Raw genomic sequence first — 16,128 nt, 5'->3', positions numbered from 1 at the left:
AAAAATGATTTTGGTTCGAAAAAAAATGTAGACACCTGCTGGGGATTTTCATCACCGTTGATTATGTAAATAAACACCGTCATTCAAATTAACTCGAAAGCATAACGATTTATCGGGATGGCTTGACGGATTGCCATTCGGGATTATGGAATTCAGTTAATTTGTGGTGCACCAGTTCCAAGGTAGCATTTATCCTCCTACCTACTATCCTTCACCTCACATACCGAGGTGAACAAATGACTCCCGTGTATTTTATACATATCTTAACTTTTTCAATTCAGCTTGTACATAGTGAAAAATAGTTATTACATGGAAAAATAAAGAAACTGTTGGCATGTCGGTGTGGTGGTTGAGAGACGCCCCGCGCGGAAGGGTTCGTAGCGCCGCGAGCCTCCCGCGAGGTGGGGGAGGGTTTTTATAAACACGTCCGCACCATCCGGAACTATGTTTTGTGACGAGCAAACCTAAAAATCCTGCCGTGTTTCAGAAGCAACTGCTGTCAATTAGCGTAGTTAGTCATGCCTCTTACCTTCCATATCCTAAAGTAGGCCTAAAGTTAAACATTAGAAGAAGAGGAGAGAGGGGGGGATCACGGATGGGTGACCTCCAGCAAATGGAAAATGAAATAGATTCAGCAAAGTGCTTCATGTGTGCGTGTTGAGCTGACACCATGTGTGTGTCAGTGGAGAGAGGAGTGGTGGTGGTGTGTGCGGAGTCTATGCAAAGACAAAGTCTGAGAGATGCTTTATGTGCTTTAAAACTATCTTGATTGCATCCACCTTAGAACACGAGGATCAAGAGGACTTATTTTTTTGCTGATTACACCTGTTTTATTAACAAATATGTTGTGTAATAACTTAATAAATGAGACGTTTTATAAGCCCGGGCCTGCTTGTCATCGAGATGAAACCGGGAGAATGATCATAAGGCAAAGTGTATGACTTGTATATTTTGGGGGTGTTCCTGTGTTTAAACTAAGTAAGTAGGCTATACATCTTACTGGTAGTGACCAAATAAAAAACGTTTTTATACTTGGCAGCACTTTACAATAAGGGTGCAATAATTAACAATGAATGGACATTACTTTATGCAGTAATACCCATTATCTAACTAACAGTTAATTAATGGCCTAGTAAAAAAAAATACTAACGGTGTTAACGTTTACTTATGGTGTTCATGTTAACTAAGGTATTAATTCATGTTAGGGCTAGGGTTAACCCTAATGTATACAAATGTATAAATTAATACAATACATACATAAGACACATTACCTTGCATACAAGTAATCATTTACCTACATACATTCGTAAATTACTAAAAATGATGATGTTGAAGTTTATTAACTGAGTTAATAGTTAATTGGATGCTTCTTACTGCAATAACATTGCAGTAAATCTTAATTAGTAGTTAATTAGTAGTTAATATTACTTGCCCAAGTAATATTCTCTCTCAGCAGCATCCAAATACAAACAAACCCTACAAAACAGTCTTTCCTCTCCCTCTAAGAAGATAAATCTGTCGTTTTTTCTCATGAACTCTTGATTCCATCAACACAAGTCAGCATGAAGTCAATAGTTTCCCCCACACACGAAACCCAGGAACACTACAATACAATGAAAAAGTCAATAACACAGAGCGGCTACGATGTGATTGTGACCTTTATTTTGTGTCAAACACATACAGAGGAACAACACCATTTCTAAATGAACTGCACACTAAGGTAATCAGCATTGCCCTGATCAATGACAGGACTCTTTTGGCTTGGTACAAGGAACTAGACTTCATCGAGTGCCAATTTATAATCAATCCTACCCAATTGGTGCAAAGGGGGGAGGAAAGTCTTAACCAAAGCCTCTCTAATCTCAACTAAAAAAGACAATCGCAACTTGTGATATAGGACTTTGTAATTGCGTAAATATATATAAAATTGTACTTTAATCACGGCATCATCAATTAACGTTATAAAAATCAATTTAGTTGTTAGTGGTGATTGTTAATCGTATAAAGGAAATTGTTATTGCTAATGTGAAAAGCTTTCCACAGAGTTCAAAATCTGGAAGAAAAAGACCAACCCCTAAAACATAACAAAATTCACAAACACGTGTTGGCCTACATGTTTGCATACACATACATGTTGGCATACACGTAGCCTACACGCAAACCACACACACACACACACACACACACACACACACACACACACACACACACACACACACACACACACACACACTACACCACCGCCATAATTAAAACCCATTCATTACAAACCCAAAGAAACGCACACGTCAATTCATCAAGAGCAAATGAGTACTAATGTGTGAATCTCTTGAACAAAACAGCAGTAGAATCCATCTACAGTACACAGACATGATTTCCCAGTGTCAATATACAGTACAGCCAAAGGGGGCGCTAGAACGAACCGAACGCAACTTATACGTGATGCATAAAGCACGTGGCGTCCATACACCTACACCGCTTTTATACCGGTTAATTCATAACATAACATTCAACTCAGCATTTTTTACCACCACTACTACCACCACCACCACCACCACAACCACTATTAAATGAAGCAAGTCAAAAGGAAGAAGTTTTACAAAAAGAAGAGCATATACACAAATGAAACATGACATCTGTCAGTGGTGTGTCATGTGCCATCGTTGATGGTGTGGAATGTTGACTTTGGGATCGATTGGATAAATGGACTGTGTGCCACAGAGCGGCGCCACCTGTCGTCCGTCTGTGATTGGTGACGCTGGACACTAAAGAGCTCTCATCAGCGCCCAGAGAGTTCTGTACTCACATCCATACACGTCCTCGTTCTCATTCCGCAGTACAAATGAGGCCCCCTCCGTCGAAAAAGTGGCGCCTTGTTTTTCTTTTAAATGTCAGAATGAATAATAAGGTGCATGGTTTGGACACATCTGCTGTCCAGACTACAAAAGGCTTCAAAATCGGCCATTAAGATGATTTTGCATCATTTGAATAGAAAAGGGTGTCAGGGACTTTTTCGCCTGTCAGAACATTTTAAATCACTCGGTGTGCAATTGGGAGTCATGCCCTGAAATCGCATTTATTATTATTTTTTTTATTAAAGCTAGCGGAGAAGCAAAAGGAGAACCTTAACCCACGATTCCATCATTGCTCTGATTATGATTTTTTTTATTATTATTTGGCTCAGCAAACAAAAAAAAATAAAAACCACGAAAGGTCAATCTGTGCCTCAACGCTCAGACGAAGGCGGAAGCCTCAGATTCATAATCACCAGTACTTAAACGCCAGTCACTTACAGGCGGGCTAAACAATAGAAAGAGAGAATAGAAGGGAAAATATAAGCTGACGTGACCTCATTCTCACGCTGTGTGTATGTGGACCTGAAAATTAATTGCTGATTATACCATAACACAGTACTTTAAGCCGCTCTCAGGTAATGCAAAACAAGGGTTCGATTTAAGTCTTTCTGCACAGTTGAGCGTCTGTCCATGGCCAGATATAAATTCACGTGTCTAGAAAAGGTGCATTCAGTCTCTTGATTATTCCCATGATGGTATTCTTAACAAATATATAAGAATCATGTTTTCACCTTGAATCATTCCTGCAGAGTCATTCCATCATCGTTCATACCAAATATGAATCCACCACCCTGTTCACATTATGCAAGAGGTCTCTTCTCTTCTTTGTTCATCGTTTCCATGTTTGAAATAAAAAAACAAAACAAAACGTAAATGTCAGGAACCTGCCACGATGACCTCGCATTAGTATCCAAAAGACGTAAGTACTACAAAGTGTTTCTCCATCGTGGGGTTCCCCACCTGGACTGGAATGGAAATAATGCTACATTTGTACTGAACAACAGAAGAAGGTGAGAGAGAGAGAGAGAGAGAGAGAGAGAGAGAGAGAGAGAGAGAGAGAGAGAGAGAGAGAGACACTCAGCAGGGGTGAGACGCTATGTGTGGGGGCTACTTCTCCCGGTGATACAGCAGATAGGCCTTCAGCGACTCAGGCAGCGGCAGCGCCATGATTTGGTCTCTTAACACGTTCGCCTGCTTCAGGATCTCCACCTCGCCAATATCTCTCATCCTGTCCCCTCCCACCTCCTCCTCATCCTCCTCCTCCTCCAACGCCGTGGCCTCCTCCTCCACCCCCTCCTCCCCGCAGCCGCTCAGCTTCCTGTGCTGCTGCTCCACCACCTCCTCCTCCGCCTGCCGCCCCCCCACCACCATCACCCCCCCTTCCTCCTCCTCCTCCTCGTCCTCCTCGCTCTCCATCGTCTGGGGGATCAGCTGGTTGCCGACGAAGACGTAGGCGTTGACTCGACGCCGCCTGCACCGCCGCTGCCGCTTGCGCTTCTGCGGCGGGGCCCTCCGCGTTGGCCCCGCCTCCCGGCCCTCGCCGCCGCCGCCGGCCCCCAGGCCCCGCAGCGTGCGGCGGATGTAGACGCGGGACAGGTCCTGGAGGCTGCGGACACTCAGCGGGGCTGCAGGTCACCAGCGAACATATAAGAGGCGTGAAGAAGAAAGACGGACGTGGTTATGCCGTTGGTGTCGCCCCCTCAAAGCGACGGACACAAGGCGTGAAGAAGAATGACGGACTTGGTGGGACGGGAGGGGAGAGGGTGAGAGGGAGGAGAAGGAGATTGGAGAGAGGGACAGAGGGGAGTGATGGGAGAGAGGGGAGGGAAGGGGAGAGAGAGCGAGGAGAGGGAGAAGAAAAGAGAGGAGAGGGGAGAGAGGGAGGGAGGGGCAAGAGAGGGGAGAGAGGGAGGAGGGGGGAGAGAGAGAGGAGAGGGGAGAGGGAGGGGGGAGAGGGGCGAGAGAGGAAAAGAGGGAGGAGAGGAGAGAGAGGGTGGAGAGGGGGAGGGAAGAGAGGGGGGAGAGAGAGAGGAGAGGGGGGAGAGAGAGACGAGAGGGGCGAGAGTGGAAAAGAGGGAGGAGAGGAGAGAGAGGGTGGAGAGGGGAAAGAGGGAGGGAGGAGAGAGGGAGGAGAGGAGAGAGGGAGGAGAGGGGAAAGAGGGAGGGAGGAGAGAGGGAGTAGAGGGAGGAGAGGGGAGAGAGCATCAGGTATCATTAGTGTCGCTCACAATGGATGATCCTCTGAGAGGGACAACGTTGGAAAACAGAACGATAACTCGTACTAAGAACGACGTTAGGACCTCATCTGTGGGGCTCCGGTGCATTAAGGGAGGGTCTATGTAGCGTCAGTCGAACCACACATCTCGATCGAGGTTTGAATCCGTCTTGATTTGAATGCAGCGTTTTTTTGGAAGATAAAATAACGACACAACACTTGGGCGGGCGAGATACGTCCTGGCCTGGCCAAGGAGGAGAGGAGGATGGAGAGAGAGAGAGAGAGAGAGAGGAGAGAGTAATGTTAAACTCACGCAGTTGGACAGAATCAGGTTTGTCTCCATCAGCTCTGCTCTGCTGAACAAGGGGAGCGAAGGACACGGCTAAGATGTTTTTACTCTCCCATGTGCACTGGCCGGTCCTGGTAATCTGGGTCAGCTAGAGACAAGACAACACACTCACCATGAATCACAAAATACAGACAGTGTGTGTGTGTGTGTGTGTGTGTGTGTGTGTGTGTGTGTGTGTGTGTGTGTGTGTGTGTGTGTGTGTGTGTGTGTGTGTGTGTGTGTGTGTGTGTGTGTGTGTGTGTGTGTGTGTGTGTCCGTCTTGACAGACGGCTTGGGGATGAAATGGAAGCTTTGACCTAAATTCGACTCATTTTATCATTATTTTATGTCACAACTACTATTACTACTATTTTATGTCACAACATGATTTATTGCCAGGCGGGTAATACCCATACAAGTGATTTGTCTTGCTATTCTGAAGGAAGACAGAACACAACGGTACAGTAGAAAACCAAGGTATACTAAAGATAAAACGCCGGTCCAATCTGCACTCCCTCCTTCTAATGGCTGCAGGGGACGTTTTTCATCATCCTTTCAAAGGCTTAGGGCGCATCCAATCAGAGCCCAGGGAGGCCCCCTTTGATGCGCGCTCTTCCAAAGGGTCGTAGGCAAGATACACGACGTGAGATCAAGCCGCCCCGGTACCCCGACATCTCAGGCTTTACGGCCCCCGTCGGGTTTAAATAAAGACTCGTATTGGAGCCGCACAGCGCAGCGCATTGTGTACCAATTGTGCCTCGCCGTGCGCTGCGTAACCTTTCACCTGAACCCCACGGGCGTGGATACACTCCAGCGTTTAACATTTTCCGTTCGCGAGAAAAAAGGGAGAGGAATGAAATCTGAAATATATTTTTAATACACTCTCCTGTTTTCCATTCGCTGCGCCGCAGAGGTCCACGAGCGGCGGAGCTTCAATAATGCATGAGGAGCGTTCCATAACAAGCCTCGCCGGCCCCAAGCCCTTCCGCCGCGGCCCTCTGTTCGGGTCGGCATCATGAGTATCGATGACTGCCGGGCTTTACGGGAGCGTTATTCAAGGAGCCCCCCCCCCCCCCCGCCCCCCCCCCCCCCGGGTCCCCCCACTTACCTGGTCCTCTATGGGCATGACCAGGACGCCCCCGACCTTCAGCAGCACTTTCATGTAGTTCTCGTGGTCCTTCTGCACGCCCGCCCCGCAGTAGATGCGGTCGTACTGGTGGCTGTCGGTGGAGATCTCCAGGCAGTTCCCCACCACGAACACGGGCTCGCAGAACTCGAACCTGCAACCGGAGAGCAGAACGGTGGAATGAAACGTTGAATTAAAAAGAATAAAAAGTATTAAAAAAAAATGCTAAATACTTTCCCGCCAAAATGGGAAATCCAGTTTCACACGGCTAACCGGTTTAACTGCGAGAGAATTAAAAATAATGTAATCAAATTTTAAAAGCATGCAACACATTTGATTCATTGAATTAGCAGGTCTTAATGGGAGGGGAAGCCGCAAACGTTAAAAAAAAGGGAAGCAAGAAACCCCCCAGGCGATGAGCTAGCGCTGGCGCCGCTAGCACTTGGTGGCTAACCCTCCGTCCCACGGCGCGCGAGGCGTCACACAAAAGTGCGTACTCACTTGTCGAAGCTGTCGCTGTTCTTTATGAAGTCCTCCAGCTTCTCGCGGGCGTACTCCACCACGTCCTTGTGGAGTTCGACGCCGTGGTTCACGCCGAAAGGCCCTTCAGAAACGCAAACACATTGTCGGGGGCTTCAGAACCGGAGCGCCACCTTGAGGCGCGCGGCGCAGAACCGTGTACAGGCCTGTGTTTACGATGGAAATTAGTTTCCATTGAAGAGGTTGTGTAAGAGGTTATTGTTTATACCGTCGTGAAGAGTCGTGAGAGCTCGTTTCTGCACACAATATTGAATCCTGCGTGTTAAAGAAGCCAACTGAGGACTTTGGTGCAGAGGTACACCTATCTTACGCACTTTTTGTATGTTGTACGTCCTTGCAATTAAAAATAGTATTTAGCATTGTGTAGCATCTTATCCTAGCTATTGTATTGTTGTAAACGGTGAATGGGTTAACTGAACAATTGTAAATGCTTGCCACTTGGTTTTATGAGCATCCTTACAGACAGCGATATATTGTCGTTTGTCTTTCTTCTCAGAAATGTGCTTATTGTAAGTAGCTTTGGATTTAAGTGTCTGCCAAATGTATACAGGGGACTTGGACTGCAAAACCATATGATCATGTTTACGACCAAAATGACTCCAACATTGTCTGACAAAGGTCTGGTACCAAAAGTAAATAAAACACATGAACTAAAACAGATTTAAAAGAGGGCAGAAGCTATGAGCCCTCTCCAGAGCTCTCAGACTCATAGCGGAGTTGTTGTTGTCTTTCCAATCAATAATGAATACTATCAGCGGCGCCGGCTTACCAGCTGGGAGGCACTCTTCTCTCATCCACAAAACACCCACCCTGCCTCCGTAACATCACACCAAACACCAGTAAAACACCACCGGGAGGGACCTCACCACCCCCCCCACACCCCTCTTATGCACTTATTGTATGTTGTACGTCCTTGCACATAATGTATGCACTAATCTTATGTTGTACGTCATTGCACCACAAAATAGTACTGAGCATCGTGTAGCATCTTATCCTAGCTATCTTTGTTGTCTAGAGGGAATGGTTTAACCTAAAAATTGTGAGTGCTTGGCACTTTCTATGAACATCCTAACTGTACCGACAGCGATATATTGTCGTTTCTCTTTCTTTAGACAAATGTACTCATTGTAGGTCGCTTTGGATAAAAGTATCTGCTAAACGCCCTGAATGTAACCACCTCAACAACACCACCACCACCACCACCACCACCACCACCACCACCAGCACCACCCCCAGCAGCCCCCCTGCACCTACCTACGATGAGGCCCACCATGGTGCTGAGGTAGCCCGTCCCGCTGCCCAGGTTGAGGAAGGAGAGGCCGGGCTGCAGCCTCAGCGCCTCCATCACCTCCGAGTAGATGCAGGGCGCCGACAGGTGGATGTTGCCGTGCTTCCAGGCCAGGTCCTTGTAGGCGTTGTCGCGGTACTCGTCCAGGTAGTAGTCGCCGCGGTCGATGGCGCGGAAGGCCCGCTCCACCCGCTCCGTGCGGATGTACTGCGCCTCCTTCAGGTTGTCGATCAGGTCGTCGTTGTCCTCGCCGGCGCTCACAGCTCCGCCCATGGTGGAGCTGGGTGGATGGTGGGTGTAGATGTGGTGGTGGTGGTGGTGGTGGTGGTGGGTGAGGGGGATGGTGGGTGAGGGGGTGTGTCTCACAAGGTCATGGATCCTGGGGAGACCGGGGGGGGGGGGGTCGGTGGTGCTACTGCAGCGGAGGAAGTTCAGACCACAACCGTGTCCAGGACATCTAGGAGGGGAGAGAGGGGGAGAGAGGAGAGAAGGGGGGGGGGGGGGGGGGGGGAGAGGAGAGGGAGGAGAGGGGAGACAGGGAGGAGGGGGAAGAGAGGAGGAGAATGGATAGAGGGGGGAGAGAGGAGAGAGAGGGGGAAGAAGGGAGAGAAGGGAGTGAGGGAGGAGAGAGGGAGAGAGGGGGAGAGAAGGAAGAGAACGGGGAGAGGGAGGAGAGAGGGAAGAGAAGGAGGAGAGGGGAGAACAGGTCAAGTCAAGGCCCTGCGTTCACATCGGCGTCCGCTCGCTCTAAACACCGGCTGGGGATTACAGTCAGCATGCAGGCAGACTTTTTTGTCTATGAATCTGAAAGCGAGAGGAGGGGGAAAACAAAAGAGCTGGCTGGGAAAATAAATGGAACTGTGTTTTTGAATTGGATTTTGCCCTGAGGACAGAAACAGCTACTAGAGAGAACAAGTCATTTTTCAACCCGCAAGAATATATATATATATATATATATATATATATATATAATGTTGTTCCAATGTTGACATGTTGTTCCAAGTATATGAGCAATGGATTGTATACATACTGTTTGCATATGCATGTACATTGTAAGCACATAGACCTACACATGTATTAATCAGCAGGCCTATATCGACATAAATCAGTTTAGTAGGACGCCGCCGGCTCTGAGAAACACAGCAGGAACACGGGGAGCGGAATTAAAAATACATTAGCCTGCTTAGTAATTAAGGATCGTTTAGAAGAATAAGAAACTGTTGCCCTTATTCGGTTGTAGTATGTATTCATTAAACAAACATGAGCCTTTTTATCAAAGTGCAACGGGCTTATCGTGGGAAGCAGCAGCAGCTGGAGCCTTGAATGCACCCTCTCCCAGCATCTCCTCAGACGAGCTGACGCGACTGGAGCTGGAGTCAGAAACAGCGTCGCAGCCATTTTTCACTGGGTGCTTATCACCGGCATTCTCAGGAGCCATCATCAACAGCCATCATCATTGATTCACCTTCATATTTACAGGTAATGTGGTCGTTTGTTTCATCCTAACCCCAATCTACCCAGCCCCCCCAGCTCCTCACGATGATCAGGTTTAGTTGCGGTGGTTGTTTCTGAGTGGAGGTTTGTTTGGCTCAAAAGCGCCCCCATCTGGCTGGTAGTGTGGATTACAAGTAAATAAATAAGTAAGTCCCAGTTATTGGCCCTTCGGTATACTTCAAGTGTAATCACATTTGCCATGGACACCCAGACAAAAACAGAACAACGTTTGGCGATAAGTCCTTTAGGGAAGGCCGAAAGCCATGAGGTAGCTCCAACTTCTATCCAGCGCAATCAAATCAACTATTTTCACCCGTTTCTGCACCAAGAAACGCAGAATTTGAATTATTATTTTGTTTAAAGTTAGGTGAGACTGAATAATTTTCTCTGCATAACAGAGCACAAGACTTGGGGCTGACATCTTCGTAGGGGAAAGACACACATCCACAAGAAAAAATAGAGAGATGTACATATTTGCCGCCTGCAATATGCATCCAATCATACAGAAAATGGTGGCCAGTCACAACCTCTCTCCATCCCTCTGAACACCAGTGTGACGGGAATGGCCCCACACCAGTCTGCTCAAACTGAGCACACTAATTGCTCAGGTTGGAGCCAACTTGTTGAAAACACACTAATCAGGCAGCCTTACCGCCAGTTCCCAGAAACACAACCCATGCCAACAACAACACATGCTCTCTCTCTAGTAATATCACCAGCTACAACAGTCTCTGACCACCTCTCCCATACTTTGCTCGATTAGCTTAATGCTAGCTGAATGCTAGCTAATGGAGTTCAGAGTACTAACCGGTGATAACCAGTCCAAACAACAGCCTTGTTCACTAACTACACTGAATAGAAACGTGTTGACTGTGTCACCCAATCGGTTGGAGTCTGCACATGTGTTAATAATTGACCTTTCCTCATCTGTCCTCTGTTTCGACAGGTGGATCCGTCTGCAGACCGCTACACTCCAGCCATGGGAACAATTGTAAACTTCAGTCAGCACTTTGTGACTTAAGATAGGCAATAGACTGCAAAACCAAATGAGAATCGCATTACAAGGAACATCTCTGCCAATTAAGTAAATAACAGTTTCTAGCTGTATATTTATAGCTGTGATCCACCTTACGCCACAAACACAACAAACTTCCCTCTACTCCTCCATGTTTAACTGATATGACCACGGATGTTTGAAGGTTTTTCGCACTGCTTTGCATGTCAGGCGTGGGTCCCTTCGATCCTCTCTGCGGTCTAAACCCGCTGATCCCACTGGACAGTGGCCTCTGTGAGGGCCCCACAGACCCAACTCTACAGTGAGGGCCCCACAGACCCAACTCTACAGTGAGGACCCCACAGACCCAACTCTACAGTGAGGGGCCCCACAGACCCAACTCTACAGTGAGGGGCCCCACAGACCCAACTCTACTGTGAGGGCCCCACAGACCCAACTCTACTGTGAGGGCCCCACAGACCCAACTCTACTGTGAGGGCCCCACAGACCCAACTCTACTGTGAGGGCCCCACAGACCCAACTCCACAGTGAGGGCCCCACAGACCCAACTCTACAGTGAGGGCCCCACAGACCCAACTCTACAGTGAGGGCCCCACAGACCCAACTCTACAGTGAGGGCCCCACAGACCCAACTCTACAGTGAGGGGCCCCACAGACCCAACTCTACAGTGAGGGCCCCACAGACCCAACTCTACAGTGAGGGCCCCACAGACCCAACTCTACAGTGAGGGCCCCACAGACCCAACTCTACAGTGAGGGCCCCACAGACCCAACTCTACAGTGAGGGCCCCACGGACCCAACTCTACAGTGAGGGCCCCACAGACCCAACTCTACAGTGAGGGCCCCACGGACCCAACTCTACAGTGAGGGCCCCACGGACCCAACTCTACAGTGAGGGCCCCACAGACCCAACTCTACAGTGGCCTCTGTGAGGGACATACACACAGATATTGAGGTGACCAGACTGTGCACAGGCTGCCCTTGGAAGGCCCGGCCCGCCTGCCAGCAAGAGTTAGCGGGGCCGACTTCACACCGTGACGGGGACAGGAGGGCGAGGGGGATGGTTGAGCTGTGCAGCCCTTTACTGCGGCACCTGATAGCTGTCCTAGCTGTGATACCGCATGACATAACGCGTCTGATGTAACCTGGAGGGCGGAGCCGGCGTCAGACAGGGGCTAGACTCGGCTGAACCTGAGGTGTGGGAACTGGCAGGGTCACGGCTAATGTGTTTCACTAAGTTTTGATAGAACGACGAATGCGATGTTTCTGTGTAACACAATCAATAAAAAACGTTGATGATAATGATCTGGTTTTGTTTTATTAATTTGTTTTCACATCATCCAGCATGGTTTCAGAGGGCGATTGGGACAGTTTTAAAAGCCGTTGTAATAGAGAACCATTGTACTAGTTAGTGTTTTGGTTTTCAGAGTCATAACTAGTTGTAATTATATTAAGGTTACGGTCCAGATGCTTGAACCTAGACAAGGATATTGCATAGAAGCAAAAGTTTAGGCCAGTGATGATGGAACAACTAAAACTACTGTACTTGTTTTTAGCTAATTCGATCTGGTAAAATGATCTGGTAAAAGTAAATCAATTAATTCTTGCCAGAAATATAGGCCTGTAGTTTTCTCTTGGAGAGACACTCTACTTTTCCAAGTTTCCAATGAATAACTAGCTCTGTTCCGGCCAGTGGAGCCAGCATTTCTGCAGTACATAACATCTTCCCTCATGTTTCCACGTGTTTTGGTTTGAGAATGATTTGGCACACCATGTGCAAAGTTGAACACACTCATCCAGACCAACTTCACACTTAGTTTATCTTAAAACAAACCTAATCCAGTGCCTACTCACTTGGATATATCTACTGAAGACTTTTGAATGGCACCAAGGATACAGAGAGAGATTCAGACAGCCAAAGGTAGAGAAGAGGTAAAGAACCAGACAGCAGGAAGAAAACGCATTAGTAGAATGAGGGAAGAATGAAGGGTGGCATTGGGGAGATAGACATGGAGATAATGGAGGCAGCGAAGATACCAAGTAAAGGCTGCGTGCCCCGGCCTTGTGCCAGTCTAAATAAAGGAAATATTCTGCCAAAAAAAAATCAACACAACTTAACCAACTTCATTTTTAAAAGTTTAACTTTATATAGTTCTCATATGGTTAGGTAACATTCAAAGGATGACGTATAGGCCTACCCCTTAACAATAAGACTTCTCTTATCATTACTTACTTTATTTTATTGTTATTATTTATTATTGTTATCTATGCTGCTACTTCTTTTTTACATATTCATATTTTTACTTATACGTTATCTTGAATGGTTTGCTGCTATTTGGCTGTTGAGGAACCAAGCCTAAGCATTTTACTCTTGTGTACTGTAAAATAAGATATAATAAAAGTAATTCTGATCCTGATTCTGATCCTGATAATTCACCCAGGGCATCAGTCTATGCCTGGATACACACTGGGCCCCGGGCCCTGGACCATTTTGGAACAGAGCCCAGGTTTCAACCCGCTGCACCTGTTAGGTGACGAGGCTTGGATCATGTTGCGAATCGATGGCTGAAATTCAATAACAACAACACGATATGCGGATATGGGGACAATACCCAGAAGTATACTACGCATGGACACGAATAGATACCAAGCTGGCCATCGTTTAGCACAGGATGCATTGTTTTATACGTTTGTTTCTTGCTAATTGATTCGTGGTAAGATCTAAAGTTGGTGCACACAGTGATCGCGTTGCTCTGTGCAGTGTGCGTGACATGACCCTTGTTGTCTTTCAAAGCAAGCCCCGCCCCCCTTTGACGACTGACATATCCCTAAGCCAATCATGTCATTGGCTGATCATGTGCCACAGTTGCCACACAGAGTCTGCCCTGTCGACCAATCATCTTGCAAAATAGCTGCTTCACGTTGCGTGTGACGCTCGGAACAAAACAAAAACATTGTTTTCATGAAACATTGTCTGATATTTTCCATCTCTGTGAATAATGTGTCGTTTAAACGCCCGTGTTCAGACGGATACACGGTGATCATCTCGATCAAGCCACCACTGTGCGCGTAAACCACAACATTTGCGCACCGTTCAACAGCTTATATTCACTCTTCCACTAAAAAGGCAGTTTCACAGCAGTGCGATTGACCTCAATCTTTAACCGTGACTCGTCCGACTTCAAACGTGAGACGAAACGTCAGTGAGGCAAAGTGGTCCGGGGTCTCAGTGTCCCAAAACACACACACACACACACGCACACTCACACACACGGTGTGGTTCTCCACCACCACAACCACCACCACAGACGCTTCGCTGCTTGTAAACAATTGCGCCCCCGTTTGCTCGGTCGTCAAGTTTCCGCACAAAACACTTCTCCGGTGGGCCATGCATGCGCCATAAGAACCACGGACCAGGGCAGGACTCGTCCCGGGACATCCTGACACTTTATGAGCAGAAACGCGGATGGGTTCAGTCAAATGAGCGGTCTGAGGGAGCGGCTAGGCGCTTAGCCGCGGCGGGCCTGAGTGCGCCACCGTCCACCGCACAGACAAAGCGGGTTAGATAATCAGCTCTGCTGCTCCTGGGACGGCGATCACAGCGCAGAGAGCCGCTCTCCTCCGGGGGTTTTCTGCTTTGACTTTGCACGATCGCAGTGGATGAATCCTCAACGCAAAGACGTGCGATCACAAAAATAAACTAACAACTAAAAGTGGAAATACTCACCGTTCCGCGTTGGATCAACTCCCCTCGACTGATGGACGCACTTGGACTGAAATGTTTGGTTTGTCTGTCGGTCCCGGATGCGTGTAGCAGCGAGCTGGTTGTAAATGATTTAGGCCTGGCTACAGATAGCGGATTAGTTCTTTAACTTACATCGCTCGTTAGGTGAATGTATAGGACACCGACGACCAATTTGTTCTTTCTTATTTTTTTTTTCCACGCAGAAGAACATAACAGCTGAGAGGATGTAAACACAGATCACGTGGTCTGCAGTTTTAGTTAGGGGCGTGCTGTTGCCGCTGTGGTCTTTCTGTCCGTGTGCCCCTACCCTTACCCAATCATCATGTAATCTGGATTGTTAAATACTTGAACGTTAATATATTACAATTTTGGTAATACTTCATAGTAAAACACACACGCGCGCGCGCACACACACACACACACACACACACACACACACACACACACACACACACACACACACACACACACACACACACACATCCAAGTTGCCTCAAGTAGGGCAATGGAATAATATGGTGAGAAAGAAACTGCTATGGCAGCTTGTGGCCTTGGGATCAAAATACCAACCACCCATGAAGCGAGAGGCGGGCCCCACTCCAGCTATCGGCATGAGCTCACATTGATCGAATCACACCTTAGCAAACAGCCTAATACACTAAAGTAGGTGAGTACTTAAGAGCCACATCCAGAACACAACTAATCTGTGTCAAGGTTAGGCTTCATTAAGTTTTGTTGGTGCTCATTTGAGTTTCCACTTTTATTTTATCAAGTCTACTTGATTGAGCCAACAAGATAGGTGAGAAACGACGGTTGTGTTGTGGTCATTTAAATTAGAAATCGTTTATGTTGTGAATGAAGAAGCAACACACACTTTATATATTTTTTCTAGATCATTTTCCCATTTTTAGTTCAATATAGTAAATGTATGTGAAATAATTGTGCACATTTTCTATTTTCTGTCCTGTGTGTATGCAGTCTGAATCCTAACCGCTAGGTGGCGGTAACGCCTAAAGAAAAGTTTCGCTTTGGCGCTTTGGTTAAAAAACGTCAAATGGGATAATTAATAGAGTAAATAAAACGGCATTCAAGCGTTTGAAAAGTTTATTTCTACCATACACAAACTGTACAACACACCGCATATCTGCTTAATATGAAATAGTAAAAGTAATAGGAAGTTTCAATTTACAAACTACTTCAACTGAAAAATCATTACATTTTATTGTAAAAGAAAAGCAAATACGGTACACTTTGATATCTTACTAATTTCATTCCACAAAAAAAAACAATTTCACATTACAAAACATCAAATACTACCAGGGAAAAATAAATATTATTCACAAAACTTCCTGAGCAAACAATGTGTAGTATTGGAATTAAATATTATAACTTCTAAATAAATTATTATAGCCGTACTATTAAATAATAAATAGTTTAAAGATCAATGAATATTTGGATTAAATAGCCTACAGGGTCATACATTTTCTATAATTTGGCTTTTTTGCTGTTACATTATTTTTT

The 16,128-nt window shown here is 46.6% G+C and overlaps 1 protein-coding gene across 1 annotated transcript; it reads right to left on the bottom strand.

Annotated features, from left to right (window-relative positions):
* Positions 1–1,647: 1,647 nt before the first annotated feature.
* On the bottom strand, positions 1,648–14,792 carry pcmtd1 (protein-L-isoaspartate (D-aspartate) O-methyltransferase domain containing 1). Its single transcript, XM_084481233.1, has 6 exons — positions 14,590–14,792; positions 8,319–8,809; positions 7,026–7,128; positions 6,507–6,678; positions 5,384–5,507; positions 1,648–4,480 (listed from the first exon to the last, which is right to left on the bottom strand). The coding sequence occupies exons 2-6, from the start codon at positions 8,623–8,625 to the stop codon at positions 3,963–3,965; spliced, it is 1,224 nt and encodes a 407-aa protein (XP_084337359.1). The 5' UTR covers positions 8,626–8,809; positions 14,590–14,792; the 3' UTR covers positions 1,648–3,962.
* Between the last annotated feature and the right edge of the window lie 1,336 nt (positions 14,793–16,128).

Source organism: Micromesistius poutassou (genome assembly GCF_964030765.1).
Source record: "Micromesistius poutassou genome assembly, chromosome: 16".
Classification (NCBI taxonomy): Eukaryota; Metazoa; Chordata; class Actinopteri; order Gadiformes; family Gadidae; genus Micromesistius; species Micromesistius poutassou.
The sequence above is the reverse complement of the archived record's forward strand: the minus strand, read 5'-3'. Positions and strand labels throughout refer to the sequence as shown.

Coding starts and splice junctions, on each gene's coding strand:
- pcmtd1 (XM_084481233.1), bottom strand. CDS start 8,625: ATGGGCGGAGCTGTGAGCGCCGGCGAGGACAACGACGACCTGATCGAC. Junction 6,679..7,025: donor AACAGCGACAGCTTCGACAA/GTGAGTACGCAC, acceptor CTCCGGTTGCAG/GTTCGAGTTCTGCGAGCCCG. Junction 4,481..5,383: donor ACCTGATTCTGTCCAACTGC/GTGAGTTTAACA, acceptor GGTGACCTGCAG/CCCCGCTGAGTGTCCGCAGC.